Source organism: Lipotes vexillifer, unplaced genomic scaffold (assembly GCF_000442215.2).
Source record: "Lipotes vexillifer unplaced genomic scaffold, Lipotes_vexillifer_v1.1 scaffold374, whole genome shotgun sequence".
NCBI lineage: Eukaryota > Metazoa > Chordata > Mammalia > Artiodactyla > Lipotidae > Lipotes > Lipotes vexillifer.
In genome coordinates this window covers 94,378-108,889 of record NW_006774696.1, presented here as the reverse complement: position 1 = coordinate 108,889, position 14,512 = coordinate 94,378, and the positions used below count along the sequence as shown (strand labels likewise).

At 40.8% G+C, this 14,512-nt stretch overlaps 1 protein-coding gene across 3 annotated transcripts in view; it reads right to left on the bottom strand.

Moving 5' to 3' along the window:
* FBXO7 (F-box protein 7) overlaps positions 1-14,166 on the bottom strand; it is a 20,203-nt gene extending 6,037 nt beyond the window's left edge. Inside the window, exons 1-5 of one of the 3 annotated variants that reach the window (XM_007449433.1) lie at positions 13,753-14,166; positions 9,967-10,261; positions 4,504-4,731; positions 3,019-3,160; positions 760-843 (exon numbers count right to left, since the gene is read on the bottom strand). In XM_007449433.1, coding sequence (XP_007449495.1) covers positions 760-843; positions 3,019-3,160; positions 4,504-4,731; positions 9,967-10,261; positions 13,753-13,874 — 871 coding nt within the window. In that variant the 5' untranslated portion in view covers positions 13,875-14,166. Of the gene's footprint in view, positions 1-759; positions 844-3,018; positions 3,161-4,503; positions 4,732-9,962; positions 10,262-13,522; positions 13,560-13,752 lie in introns of those variants that run through there. The other 2 variants (XM_007449434.1, XM_007449435.1) reach the window with 2 other exon arrangements.
* Positions 14,167-14,512: the final 346 nt, after the last annotated feature.

Below are 14,512 nucleotides of genomic sequence, written 5' to 3'. Positions count from 1 at the left end.
CCGGGGCACGAACCCGTGTCCCCTGCATCGGCAGGCGGACTCTCAACCGCTGCGCCACCAGGGAAGCCCCTAAGCAAACATTTTGAGTGCAGTTTTTCCTTCGATAATCTTCGATAATGAAGTTGCATTGCATGGCTTCCACAAAACATAGATCCTCTCCATATTGGTGAAATACAATGCTGGAAAAATCCACAAAGAGTAATTTAGAAATTATGAAGCATCAGGACTTTCCTGGTGGCACAATGGTTAAGAATCCGCCTGCCAATGCAGGGGACCCGGGTTCGAGCCCTGGTCTGGGAAGATCCTACATGACACAGAGCAACTAAGCCCATGTGCCACTACTACTGAGCCTGCGTGCCACAACTACTGAAGCCTGTGAGCCCAGGCCCGTGCTCTGCAACAAGAGAAGCCACCGCAATGAGAAGCCTGTGCACCACAATGAAGGGTAGCCCCTGCTCACCACAACTAGAGAAAGCCCCTGCGCAGCAACAAAGACCCAATGCAGCCAAAAATAAATAAATTTATTAAAAAAAAAAAAGGAAAGAAATTATGAAGCATCAATGGTGTGTGATGTATAAATATAATTCAGTATCCAAGACCCTAAGAGAAACAGGAAAGAAACCGAAGCTCTGCAACATTGTCTTAAATTTGCTTTAATCTCATCCAGAAACTGTTAAGCCTTTTGAACATTACCTTTCTGTTTTTTTAAAGTGAACCTCTCAGAGCTTCAGCCCAGAAGTTCAATCATGGTTATATTACCTGATTCCTCTTTGCAAATAAAAGATTCTGGCAGCAGCTGCAGTCTTTTCACACTTCTAATCTCACTGTTGATTTTTAGCGTAGCTGTAAATAAGCAAAAGAAAGATGATGAAAAAGTTTTGCCATTTCATCAACTGCCTTCACTTTTTAGTATGGACTTGCATTCCCTTGCCCCCATATATAGGAAAGACACATTATACAAACAAACTGCCCTATGCTTATTTCCTTCCCTCACAGCAAAGTCCAAAGTGCAAACCTGCATCACATTAAGTAAAATCACTCTAAAACACTTTTAAAAACTACAGTAAGCACCTTTATATGAAACCCACTAAGTCTTACCAACAGCAGCTTATTAATAATTGAAAGATATGCAACAAGGTTAATAGGAGACAGTTAAACACAATACAATCATTATTTCTAATGAGGTCACTAAAAACTCCATTTATTTTTTATTTAACCCTTGGCAGTGAGTCTTCTCTTATTTATTAAAAGAATCCTGCTAGTTTTCACAGTATCATCTCTCTCTAAACTCAGAGGATCAATATTCTTGACATCACCAGAGGGTTCATTTTTAATCCTACATGCAAAGGCGCACTTCATCTCATTCCATGAAAGAGCCAGTGATGTGCTCGTGCACATGTGCACTGAGCAGGATGTCTCGGGTGAAGCAAAGATTTAAGGACATACTGCTCCTTTTCAAAGAACCAGGCCTGGAATGGTTCTGGAATGGCTGTCTGCCACTTAATCCACAAGTAGATGATTTGCCAAGAATTATTAAAGGAACAAAGCATCAGAAACTAAGACATTTAGTAGCTATTCTCTATGTTAAGTATCTTAAGACTAGTAAATAAAGGTTAATATACACGTGTCGTTAAAGTGATTTATAAGAAATTGAGGGAAAAATTACAACCTCCCATTTACTATTTGATAGCTGCAACCTTGCAAGTTATGATGTGATGTAGCAGTATGATTAGATACTGCTGGCCCTCTTTGTATAAGAATGCCCAGCCAAAAGTCACATTTGCTAACTGTGATGAACTGTTGAAGAGACATTGCTAGGTCCTAGTGCCACCAGTCACGTCCTACAAATGTGAAATACCACTAAAGCTGAAAATTTGAGACTTTTAAATAACATTTCAAAGAATCTAGTGATTTAAAAGAAATTACATAAAGGGAACCTAAAACTATCTTTTAGTTCAAAGATCACAGTGTTAAGTCAGTGGCTTTCAAATAGATTTTAGCAGAAAAAGCTTTTCCCAACAAAACCTTACAAGGGACCTCACTAAATGAAACAGGCACACGTGCTGCTGCTCAAGGTTCAAGTAGCGACAGTGGCTCTACCAAGCCACCTCCCTGCTCCCATCTCAGCAGAAACTAGCAGCTGCAGAACATGTTGAAAACCACTGAGCTAAGACATATCAAGGCAACTGTCTCTGCTGTATAAAAGATGAGCTGTAATGAAAAATAAAAAATGCAGTCATTCCAATCTTATCATACTCTCTTACTTAGCTAAAAGGGTAAACCTCAAAAATCAAACCAGAACAAAAACAAAAGAGTCTAGTCACTCAAATGGATCTCCAGGATGTGTGATTATGAGACTTCCATAGACCCCTGGTAGCTGGTATAGATCTGTGGATGGCATCTGAGCTAAAATGAAATACAAAAATAGAATGTATTGCTATCCAGTGAAATTTCTTAGTATGAAAGAGGAGAACTAGAAAAAGAAACTCTATTCAGAGTGACTTACTTGAGGGTGGGTAGTAGGGGGATAAAACACACACATACTGAGGCCTCAGAACCCTTAGCGGTACTTCTATGCATTCAGAGATGCCAAACTAGATAAAAAATGACCTCAGCTCAACCTCACCTTTCACCATCTCTCAGTTCAAGACCTTGGTTAGTAAAACAAAAATTAAAAAGTCATCCACAGGCATAAATAAAAAGTATTCTTTAAAGAGTTCATATGTAATAGACTCATTTTACTCCTAGTATCACAACTCCCCCTGGAGCAAAAAAATTACACAGTTAAGACAGCAAAAGAGTATAGCTGCCTCTAGAGTGAAGGCTGCTAGCATAAACATCAGCCCTGTACTCTATAACCTTTCAGACCCATGTTATCAGTGGGCTCGGGATTAAACAAAGTTGAGAAAGACTCCTAACTGCATCATGATAGCCCATCACCGAAGTGGCTATAAAATTTCTGGAGAGAAACATGTAAAGATTCACAAACTAACAAGCATGACTATGCCATCCAATTACCATTTATGACGATGAGGTTTCCCAAAGGCACACAGGTGAGAGCAGCAGAGCCACCCTCGCAGAGAGGATGCATGTACTGCAGCTTATACACGCCCCCCGACCTCCAGTTCTCCGGCATGGACACAGCTTTGGCTTCAGTTCCCTGGGGAGTGAAATGAAAGGGAAACAAATAATGAAGAACCGTATTACTCTCAGAAAGATTAAAAACCCAAGAGGCTCCTAACTTGTCTACAAATAAGCATTCCATACAGTCCCTTTAATAAAATTTATCAAATCATTAATATTTCTATTAATATTTAAAACTTCGATAGAAAAAAAGTTACAATATATTATCTGCCATCAAAACTTTTGTTCAAATAGATAAAATAACGTCAGAGATAGAGACTGATTTCTCACTTCAAAGTCTCACTTCTCTGCCTAGCAAAGCCGTATCATTATGCAAGATCCCAGTTCAAATACCACTTCCTCTGTGAAGCCTTTTTCAAAACAAATCCTTTTTGTCATTCCCACTCTCTCACCCTCTAACATTCTGTTCATATTTCTATTGTTATATACTTCTATTATGTTATTAATTGTATTATAATACGTTATAATTCCCTTTTTGTTTCTCTCCCCCACTTACAGACTCCTTGAGGATAAGGACTGTCCCAATATCTTTATATTCTAATTCCTGGCATGACATGGTGCACATGTTCAATGATCACTGAATTAGTCTATACACTTGTTACTCATAACATGGCCCACAGACCAGCAGCATTGCTATCATGTAGAGTATGCTCACATAATATCTCAGGCTCCACCCTAGATTTATGAAATCAGAAATCTGCATTTAATAAGATCCCTAGGTATTCTTAAGCACATTAAAATTTGAAAAACTTCTAAATGTTCTCCTCTGTGAATCTCTGGCATCCTATATATGTATGTGTTTCTCCTACAATTTAGCCAATACAGTATAACGGTCTGTATACTTGTCTCTCTCTCCTACTCTTGGACTGTAAGCAAGCTGAAAGCAGAGACAAGGCACTGCACCTGACACTGGCAGACATTTATCAAATGGATAAAGAATGAATGAATGAAGGTAAAGCAACTACAGCATAAGAACAACATCCCTCTTCCTAACTGAATCTTACTAAGTTAGTGGCAATTCACAGAACCACTAACATAAAAAATAACCTGGTGAGCCATCTATCTAGTCATGCCCAATCCACACGCACTGACAACATTTTGCCTACATACGATCACATATAAACTTTTGGGTTTTTTTTAAACCATAGTTGCCATCAATTCTATAATACTAACTAAAAGCTGACAAGGAAATAAAGGAGAAAAAAAGAAGGAAAAGAGGGAAGGGAACATTTACTGACTCCCTACTGTATGTTCATCGCTGTGCTCGACACTTTACATTAATACCCAAACACATTTAATAAAGAAATCTAGAACACCACCCCTTTTCTAATGGGAAACTTTTGCTCTCTGTAGTCTTACCTGAGGTATGTAACCCGACTCCAACATGAGAAGATGTATGGATACTATCAGGGCATCACTGGGGTTAGAACAGTCAGCTGACTGATACAGGGTCTCTAATGAATGTGGCACTTGCCCTTCCACCGATTCGCTGCAGAGCATTGGTTCTGAGGGAAAGAAACCTGTGCCCTCTTCCGCATCCACGACATCTGGAATTGACTCAGCTTCAAAATTGTGACTAGGCCCTGACTGAAAAGGATAACAAAAACAACGAATTCTTTAAATAGACTTTTATCTTTTCACAGTAAATTTTGTATTCAAAGTGAACTGAGATTAGCGCTCAGAGGTTCAGAAATGGTACACATTTTCAGCAAGCCCTCCTCAACAAATGAGCCTGCAATCTGCTCCTCCATCCTGAATTCCTTATCTCCATTAATTCTGGCTGATATGCCAAACACCTGGAAATCATCCTAGACTTCCCCCTCGACCTTATTAAGCGCCACTCTCAATATGATTAGTTGTCAAAGGTCCACTGACTCTCTCTCCTAAATATCTCCAAAATCTGCCCCTTCCTACTCCAGTGGTACTTCAGACTCATTTATCTCCTAACCTCCAGCAACAGCCTCCCCAAGTATGCCTTCACTCCTCTTTCTTGTCTTCCAATACATTCCACCCACTGCTGCCAGAGTTCTTTGACAATTGAGAATCCAATTATGTCCCATGTCCCAGCTTAAACTTGCCAGTACTTCCCCTATGCAGACAGCAGCACTGCCCTAAATTGTGCCTTGGAATGTGACCCTAAGTGTTCTTAGGGAAAAAGAGGTCTACGATCAAATAAGTATGGAAATGTTACATGACACAGCCACCTAACCTCACCCTCCATATTCACAAAATACACTTTGGCATTATAAAGCTCTGAGAAGTCCAATAATAACAGAAAGTGTGCATAACATTTAACCAAGAAACACTATCTTCCTTCCTTAACACTCAGCATCCCCATAACACTTATAATCTCACAGGTTTTCCATAGAGGCCATGCTGAGAAATGCAGGCTTACAAAATAAAGTCCAAACTCCTAAACTCCTTAGCATAACCTTCATCACCTGATCCCTGACTCTGTATCAAGTTCACATTCCACAGTCCCTTCCTCCCATTCTGGTATTCCCCACCTCTGCAGGTTATAGACTACCTCTCTGCCTTGCAAAGGCCTTGATTATTGCACTTTATCACACTGTATTGCAACTTTCTGATTACATGTCTATATCCTACCATGACCACAGGCTTAGAACGGAACAGACTACATGTCACCCATTTTTGTTAACACCCGTACAATACCTGGCACACAGTAGGTACTCAGTAAATGCTTGTTGAACAAATGCTGAAGGATAATATCTTACAATTCTTACAATTTCATGTTTTTGATTTCATTGTTTTCTAATTTACACCACACAAAAATTCTGTAAAATAGGTAAGACAGATGACATCACCGTTTTATACGTACTGTAATTTTGATTCAGATTAAATAACATCATCAAGGTTACCAGCTAATAAAAATGTGAAATAAACAAAGATCTCCAGACTCACAGTTCAGGGCTTTTAGACACAATACACTGCTTCAGTAAGACTGAGTTACCTATATTAATTTTGCTCAGAAAGACTATTTCCTAGATATGTGCTCAACTCTTAATGCAAAGCACATGTTTCTTTTAAGTTCGTATTTCCAATAGGAAAGGAACAGAGGAAATTAAAATTACATAATATGAGTGAAACGGTGGAAGAGTGTAAGGGAACAAGAGGTTGTTTCTTTCAAAATCCCTGAGGACCTGAGCCCTGATGGCTTATGGAAAAGATCCAAATTCATTTGTTAAAACCTAGAGGTTGATGACAATCCATATTACCTAAAAACGACGCTCCATCATATTTTTGAGAAAGGAGAAACTACTTATTAAAACCACTTAACACCTAACTAAATTATGAATTACAGGCACACCTGGAGATATTGCAGGTTGGGTTCCAGACCACTGCAATAAAGTGAATATATCACAATAAAGCAGGTCACACAACTTTTTTGGTTTCCCAATGCATATAAAAGTTATGTTTACACTATACCGTAGTTATTAAGTATGCAATAGCATTATGTCTAAACAATGTACATACCTTAATTTAAAAATACTTTTTTGCTAAAAAATGCTAACCATCACGTGAGCCTTCAGTGAGTCGTAACCTTTTTGCAAGAGTAACATCAAAGATCACTGATCACAGATCATAACAAACATCATAATAACAAAAAATTTTGAACTACTGTGAGAATTACCAAAATGTGACACAGAGACAGAAGTGAGCAAATGCTATTGGAAAAATGGCGCCAATAGACTTGCTCAACGCCGGGTTGCCACAAACCTTCAGTTTGTAAAAAACACAGTATCTGCAAAGCACATTAAAACTAAGTGCAATAAAATGAGGTATGCCTGTATATATGCTCTTTGCTTCTTATACCTAACTTTTGGCCATTTACTACTTACTGACACTCGTATGGGAGAGAATATATGTGGGAAAAATATTTTAAAAGGTTACCCCAGACTGATAACGACATGGCAGGAAGATATCAGAATCCCCTGGTGAGCTTATCAAACTCTACTCTCACTCCATGAGAACCACTGACGTTCTCTGAGCCATCCTGATATAAGTACTTATCATATTCTTCATGCATGTGGAGATGAGAAAAAAATGTTTAGCACCACCTCTCTAAATAGATCATTTGTCATATGTCATTCACAAATGAGTGGAACAAGTATGGAACAGGACCCTAATATTAGGGTCTGATACTTTTTAGCTTATTGGTAAATTATAAAAATCATCTATGTCCCCACTAAGATTTTACAGTCACCCTATACAAGTCGTAGAATACAAAACAGCACGCTTTTAGAATTGAAATTACTAACATGAGGCAATATTAATGTCTCAAAATTTTCCAAAAGGAAACTAGTAAAGTAACCATCATATACACTATGAAAAGTAAAGAGAATGGATCCTTCTACCAGAATCTCTGATGAGTCTATCATCAAAAAAGATTCAGAAATGTAATTTAAATATCTGATTAAATATTCTTACTCATTCTCTAGATTACTTCTATGAGACAGAATCTCAGAGATACATAATAATTTCTGAAAAGAAAATTCATAAAAATACTTTGAGCTTTATAAAAGCTTTTTTAACTTACTTAATCTCTCTGGATACTATTACTAAAAATCTAGACATGGATGATTTTTATAATTTACCAATCAACTAAAAAGTATTTTTTAATATCTGTCTATACTTGATGACATATAGGCACAATGAATACTTATAAATATTTAAAGCCTGCAAAAAAAAAAATTAAGTTGACATGATGAGTGTACACACACAAAACAATTAACAAGATGGCATATGTACTGGTATTAAAATATCAAGTAATAAAGTGATCATTTGTGCCATACAAGAAATCAAAAGGCAGAATAGTAAATAATGAGGTGTTTACAAGGCAATAAAGATGATCAATACAAAGGAATTGAAGAAAACTACTGGGCTGCCGTTGGCAGGGCCTTGGAAGGTGGGTAGAGATGCGGACAGGAGAGAGAGGACAGGGAGGGGGTTCCACGCCGGGCGAGCAGCAAGAGCAGAGAGTGAAGCAGTCGCTAGGCCGTGTGTGTGTGTGTGTGTGTGTGTGCGCGCGCGCGCAGATGTGAGCATGTGCAGGTGTGCACGTGCGCAGGTGCTTGCTGCGAGAGGGACCATGAGGAGGAGGAGGAGGGGTCCAGTCTGACTGCAGATGGCAGTTGACAGGAGGGAGGAACGGAAACTAGCCCCCAAAGGTTGTTGGGCAACTGCTCAGAAAGCCTTAAAAACTAGGCACAGGAGGACAGACAACATTTTCCTCGTCTGCGACATGAGAGGGTTGAACTAGAGATATTTGGACTTTTTCAGTTCAAAAATTATGAGCCCAGGTGTACCTATGACACAGAATTACCTAAAAGCAGGGGAACAACATAATCAAAAATGTGCAGGAAGGGGCTTCCCTGGTGGCGCAGTGGTTAAGAAACCTCCTGCTAATGCAAGGGACACGCATTCGAGCCCTGGTCCGGGAAGATCCCACATGCCGCGGAGCAACTAAGCCCACGCGCCGCAACTACTGAGCCTGCACTCTAGAGCCCGCGAGCCACAACTACTGAAGCCCACACGCCTAGAGCCCGTGCTCCGTAACAAGAGGAGCCGCCGCAGTGAGAAGCACGTGCACCACAACGAAGAGTAGCCCCCGCTCGCGGCAACTAGAGAAAGCCCGCACGCAGCAACGGAGACCCAATGCAGCCAAAAATAAATCAATAAAATAAATTTATTTTTTAAAAAAATGTGCAAGAAGAAGATGAACCCAGAAAGCAGACTGAAGAACACACACTGGAAGCCTGGAATGGAAAGGAAAAACAGGCAGGGCTTGTTAAGGGACTGGATGTAAGGAGTCAAAAATCATTCCACAGTTTTAAGCTCAGGAAAACAGTACTGCCACTGACAGAGGAGGAGCTGATTTGGGAAGAAAACATCAGTGCACATATTTTCAAATTTACATCAGCATCTAGAGTCTGAGGTGACAATTTTTTTAATTTTAAAAACTTAAAATACACACACACAGGGCTTCCCTGGTGGCGCAGTGCTTGAGAGTCCGCCTGCCGATGCAGGAGACGCGGGTTCGTGCCCCGTTTCGGGAAGATCCCACATGCCGCGGAGCGGCTGGGCCCGTGAGCCATGGCCGTTGAGCCTGCGCGTCCGGAGCCTGTGCTCCGCAAATGGGAGAGGCCACAACAGTGAGAGGCCCGCATAACGCAAGGAAAAAAAAAAAAAAAAAAAAAAAAAAAAAAAAAAAAAAATACACACACACAGGAATATTACTCAGCCATAAAAAATGAATTAAATCCTGCCATTTGCAACAACATAGATGGACCTAGAAGGTAGGATGCTTAGTGAAATAAGTCAGAGAGAGAAACACAAATACTCTATGTTATCACTTATAGGTAGAATCTAAAAAATAAAACGAATGCATACAAAACAGAAACAGACTCACAGATATAGGCAACAAACTAGTGGTTATCAGTGGGGAAGGGGCAAGATAGGGATATGGAATTAAGAGATACAAACTACTGTGTATAAAATAAATAAGCAACAAGGATATATTGTAGAGCACAGGGAAGTACAGCCATTATTTTGTAATAACTTTAAATGGAGTACAATCTATTAAAAAATTGAATCACCACATTGTACACCTGAAACTAATATAATATTGTAAACCAACTATACGTCAATAAAAATAAAGTAATTAAAATAAAAATAAATTTTCTACAAGATTATAATCTGCAGTCTACTGATGATAATTATCCTGACTGGTATAGAATTCAATTGAGCTATTCAGTATGATTTATCAACTACTCTGTTTCTTGTCTTGATTTTAATACCCACCATACTTCCATCATTCCAGACATCAGATTGGGCTGCCTGTCCTTGGAATGAATCACGCAGTTGTTCATCCTGTATGCTGGACTGACTGGAGCTGGCAGCCAAAGAGGGTTGGTCATTATTCTGGAGTGAGGAATGCTCTGAATCTGTGGATGAAGGTAAGTTAGGTGCTGCAATGGCATCTTCAAGAATCAAACATATCAAGTCCCCAGAAACAATGCCATATGAAGCCAAGGTCTCTTCATCTCCAGTGAGGGCATCCTCGTTGTTCAATGTAATTGCAAACCGGGTATCAGAACTGCCAAGAAAGACGGATAAGGATAGTAAGAGCTACCTATTACCATTACCCACAATAATACATTTGAAACATATATAAGGTACATGGTATATGACCCCAGCAGAACTAATGAAAACAAAACGAAGATAAGAGGAAAGCCAAAGCTTGGAAAAAGTATCAAAATTATTTATTCTTATCACCAAATGCTTAGGTTATAGATTCTAGCCTGGGGGATAGGATCAGTAATTCTCTATCATTAATCCATGTTTTCATCAATTCTAAGATACACACTTTTCTATACTTTGTCATCTTTGAAACAGGATGCTTCTTACAATCGATGACATATCACAACCTAATGGACAGCATTTTTTCACTCAGTGTGACCTAAGAATGTGCATCTCAGGATTGACAGCAAATGAGATTCAATGAAATATAGCCTCTTTAAAATATAAATTATATTACATCATTCCTCTGCTGAGAATTCTCCAATGGCTTCTATTTGACCTTGGAATAGAATCCTTAACATGCCCTCCAAAGCCCAACATCTGACCCACTTCTACCTCACCCATCCTCTTACTAGCTGTTCTCCATTCGACTCATTCCTAAAAACAGATCAACCTCACTGCAGCCTTTGGGCCTCTGCATCTGCTCCTCCCGTTCTTCAAATGACTTGAGTCTTTCTCATCATCCAGGTCTCAACCCAAATGTCACCTCTTCAGAGATGCCTTCCACCTACCTCCATCACTCTATTTCATTCATCTGTTTTATTTTTATTACAACATTGCTATTTGAAAATATCATATTTATTTGCTTATCCGCCCTCTTCCCCACCCCTACGACTAGGATTTAAGTTTCATGAGATGGGTACCTTGTCTGTCTAGTTCAAAACTGTATCTCCAGCACTTGGCAAATAGAAGTATTTGTGGAATGGATGCAACCAATAAACATTAGATGGAGAGATCAAGATGAGGCTGAAATCAGGGCTAATTAACAATATCCTTCCAGGGCAGTTAGCTTATGGTTCCAAAATACTAGACCCATGTCCTAAACAAATATTCATAACCACAAAAAGTCAGATGAGTGCATGTAGATGACTGAGTATAAATTCATCCCTCCTACTGATAAGTTCAACCTTCTTACTGAGCACCAGTTATGTCTTTTATATGAAAGACAACACAAATCCAAAAATCCAGTGCTAAACAAGCTAAGAGCTCAAATTAGTCTGAAGCAAGGAACTCCCATCCTTTCTGCATAGCAGATTATCTGACCTTGAGAGAACAATCATCATTTCATTACATAGTGGTGAGGAAAAATTAACAAACCACTGCAGAACATTTTATAAGACATTTACACTCAGCAATGTTAACTTCAATAACTTTTTGAGAGATTAACAAAGGACGAAGTCCTTTGAAAATCATGTTGTTTATTTGTTCTTAAAATGCTACATTTTCAAAAGTGCTCCCCATAATTCATTTATGTTTTTTCTTGCACATATAAATACATTTTTTCTTACCAATTAAAGTGTCTTTGGTAGAGAAATTACTGAAGCTTTAAGAGCTACTCCTGCTTATTAGAAAATAAGCAGCTATGCCTCTGTTTTCAAATGTGTTGATAAATGTTGAAAATCTGCCAACTACCCAGAAAAACAACATCCCATTTTTAGCAGAAAAAAAACACCTCAAATGAACTATGTTGTTATGGATCATTTGTCACAGCACAAGGTTGTTTTTTTAATGTTATCTAGCACAATGTTCATTCAAATATCGATTTGTAAAAAAGGTAAAGAATTGTCTGCTTAATAAAATGTCAGCCTCCCCTTTAGAGAAAGGGAAGAGCTATTTCTAGAGTAATATATGGTTCTCCAGGAGAGTCGTTATTGATCCTGTTTTCTGAAACTGTGAAAAAATATTTGCATCAGGAAGTGCCACCCTAGAAACTCCAGGCCTTTGAGAATTATTTTATGACAATCCCGGATCCACTTGCTCAGCAAGGACACTTTAAAAGTAATAATATCATATGGACACATGTTTAAACTGCCCATTTATTATAAAATGAACATACTTTCAGAAGAATGAATTTACTTTCACAAGCTGAAGCTTAACATTTCTTCCAGTTAACCAGCCTCGACTGTAAAAACAAACCTGAAAGCGAAACTAACTTGGGCTCTTGGGTAAACAAAGCATCATATTGCTGTTTCACATCCATTCCAGAGTGTCCTACCTAATTAAAAAATAATAAAATGTATATACATATATATGAAAATACTTTAAAAAGAGAAGTTTATTTTGACAATTTGTGGTGTGGTAATGATGCCAGCATACAAAACACTTAGGTTTAACACCAAGAAAAAAACAACAGGCATGTCAATTAATATAATGCCTAAAAGGAGTTATGTCAATGCCTCATTTTCTGTATTTATGTTTTTAATTTGGAGAAAAAAAGGCTTACTTTGAGTGCAGTATTGTCTTAACCTGAAAAATGAAAGGGTGAGACGTTCATAATACAGCCTCATTTTACTGAATTCCCTAAAAATAAAATGTAAGTTTATAAAAGTCTTATGAAAGGAACCATTTAATTAACAGAAAGGTTTTCTTTTGAAGAATTCATCTAAAAAGCCCCAAAGAACATCTTTTTTATTTTTTCTCAGCACACTCAAATTTCAAATTCGGTAGCTCAGTATTTGAAGAGGACCACCCTTACGTTTGTCCCTCTACTCCCAGATTACTGTCCCCAGGATACCCTTTTGGAAACAAAGCAGCCTCATCTGCAGCCCCATAAATAACAGAATTTGATCCATTACTTCTCAATGTCACTGCCCCCAAACTGCAAGCTCTCCAGGGTCATCATAAGGCCAACGTTTTCCATAGTTTTCATCCAAAAAAAAACAACAACAACATCTTGCCCAGGAAAATATTATTATTTGAAACAGACCGACACACTGCACTTTGTAAAACTGCAGCTGGGAAGTCAAAGTGCCCACAGCGGCTCCTGGCACGTAAACACTTAACGGAGTCTTAAGGTGACTGCAGCCTGAAAGCAGCGGTACCAGGTTACAGGTGGCCTCGGATGGAGGGCAGGTTTCTAACTCCTAGTACTTTCCAAACTTTTTCACTGAAATACTCCGACAGCTGGAGATGGTGAACTTAAACCCCTGAGAGCTTCGAAAGGTTTAACCCAAGCCAAACCCATAATTTCCAACCTTACATTTCAGAGGACGTGAGAATTTTGCATCCTAGCCTATCCCTAGGTTCGTTTACTGCAAACACGGAAGCGAAGGCTCACCCTGGAGGGGATCGGAGCCCCCGAGACGCCGGGCCATGACCTCTGGGAGCCGGGACCCCACACGCTGCAGCCCCAGCGCCCGCTAGCCGCCCGGCCTGCGCGTCACAGTGCAGGACCGCTGGCCCCGCGACGCCCAGCTCGCCCCCGGCCTCACGTGACAGCTCGGGGCGTGCCCGCGCCACCCGGCGCTCCTCCCCGACCCGCCGCGCGCGCCCCCGCCTCTCGCGTACCTGTACCCCCAGGTGGGCAGCAGGGCCTGCCTCAGGTGCGCGCGCAGCTGCCCCAGCGTTGGCTCCGCTTGGGGCATCTCCAGCGGCCAGGTCCGCTTCTGAAGCCGGACCCGCAGCTTCATGGCGGCCGCAGGAGGGCCCAGGGGCCGGGACCCCGAGGCGGCGACGGTGACGACGGCGCAGCCGGTCAGCTCCCGCCTCAAGCGGCGGCGGCCCCGGAGCGGCGACTGCCGGAGCTATGGGGATGCTGAGGTGTAACGGCGTGAAGGCCCCGCCAGGCTGATCTCTGGAACATGAGTGCCCCACCCCCTCTCTTGAGGGCGCCCCCTGGAGCCCACCCCGCGAGCAGGCTGCTGGTGGCCTGCGTGGAGCCTGGCCGCTCGGGAACTCGCGATCGATGACTCGGCGCGCGACAGCGCCCCCTGGGAGCCCTAGGAGCACACTGCGCAGGCGCCCAGACTGCAGCAAGGCGCGGGTATCGGGGCTCTTCTGCTTTGTCGCTGTGTCACCTCTTTCCAGTTGTGCCTGGAGAACGTTAACGCTGAAAGGGATGCTACAGGCAAAACTACTCGCCACTCCGCAAGGCCCAGGTGTACCTGGTTCTTACCCCATTTCCTCCGTGGTGTCCGGCTCCAGCGCCGTACGCTCTGAGAAATCTTAGGTTGAGCCCAGGCTCTGGTAGTTTCTCCCCTTACAGCAAAACTAAAGCAGCTTGTAGTCAGTGATCTGTCGCTACATAACAATCACCCCAAAGCTTAAC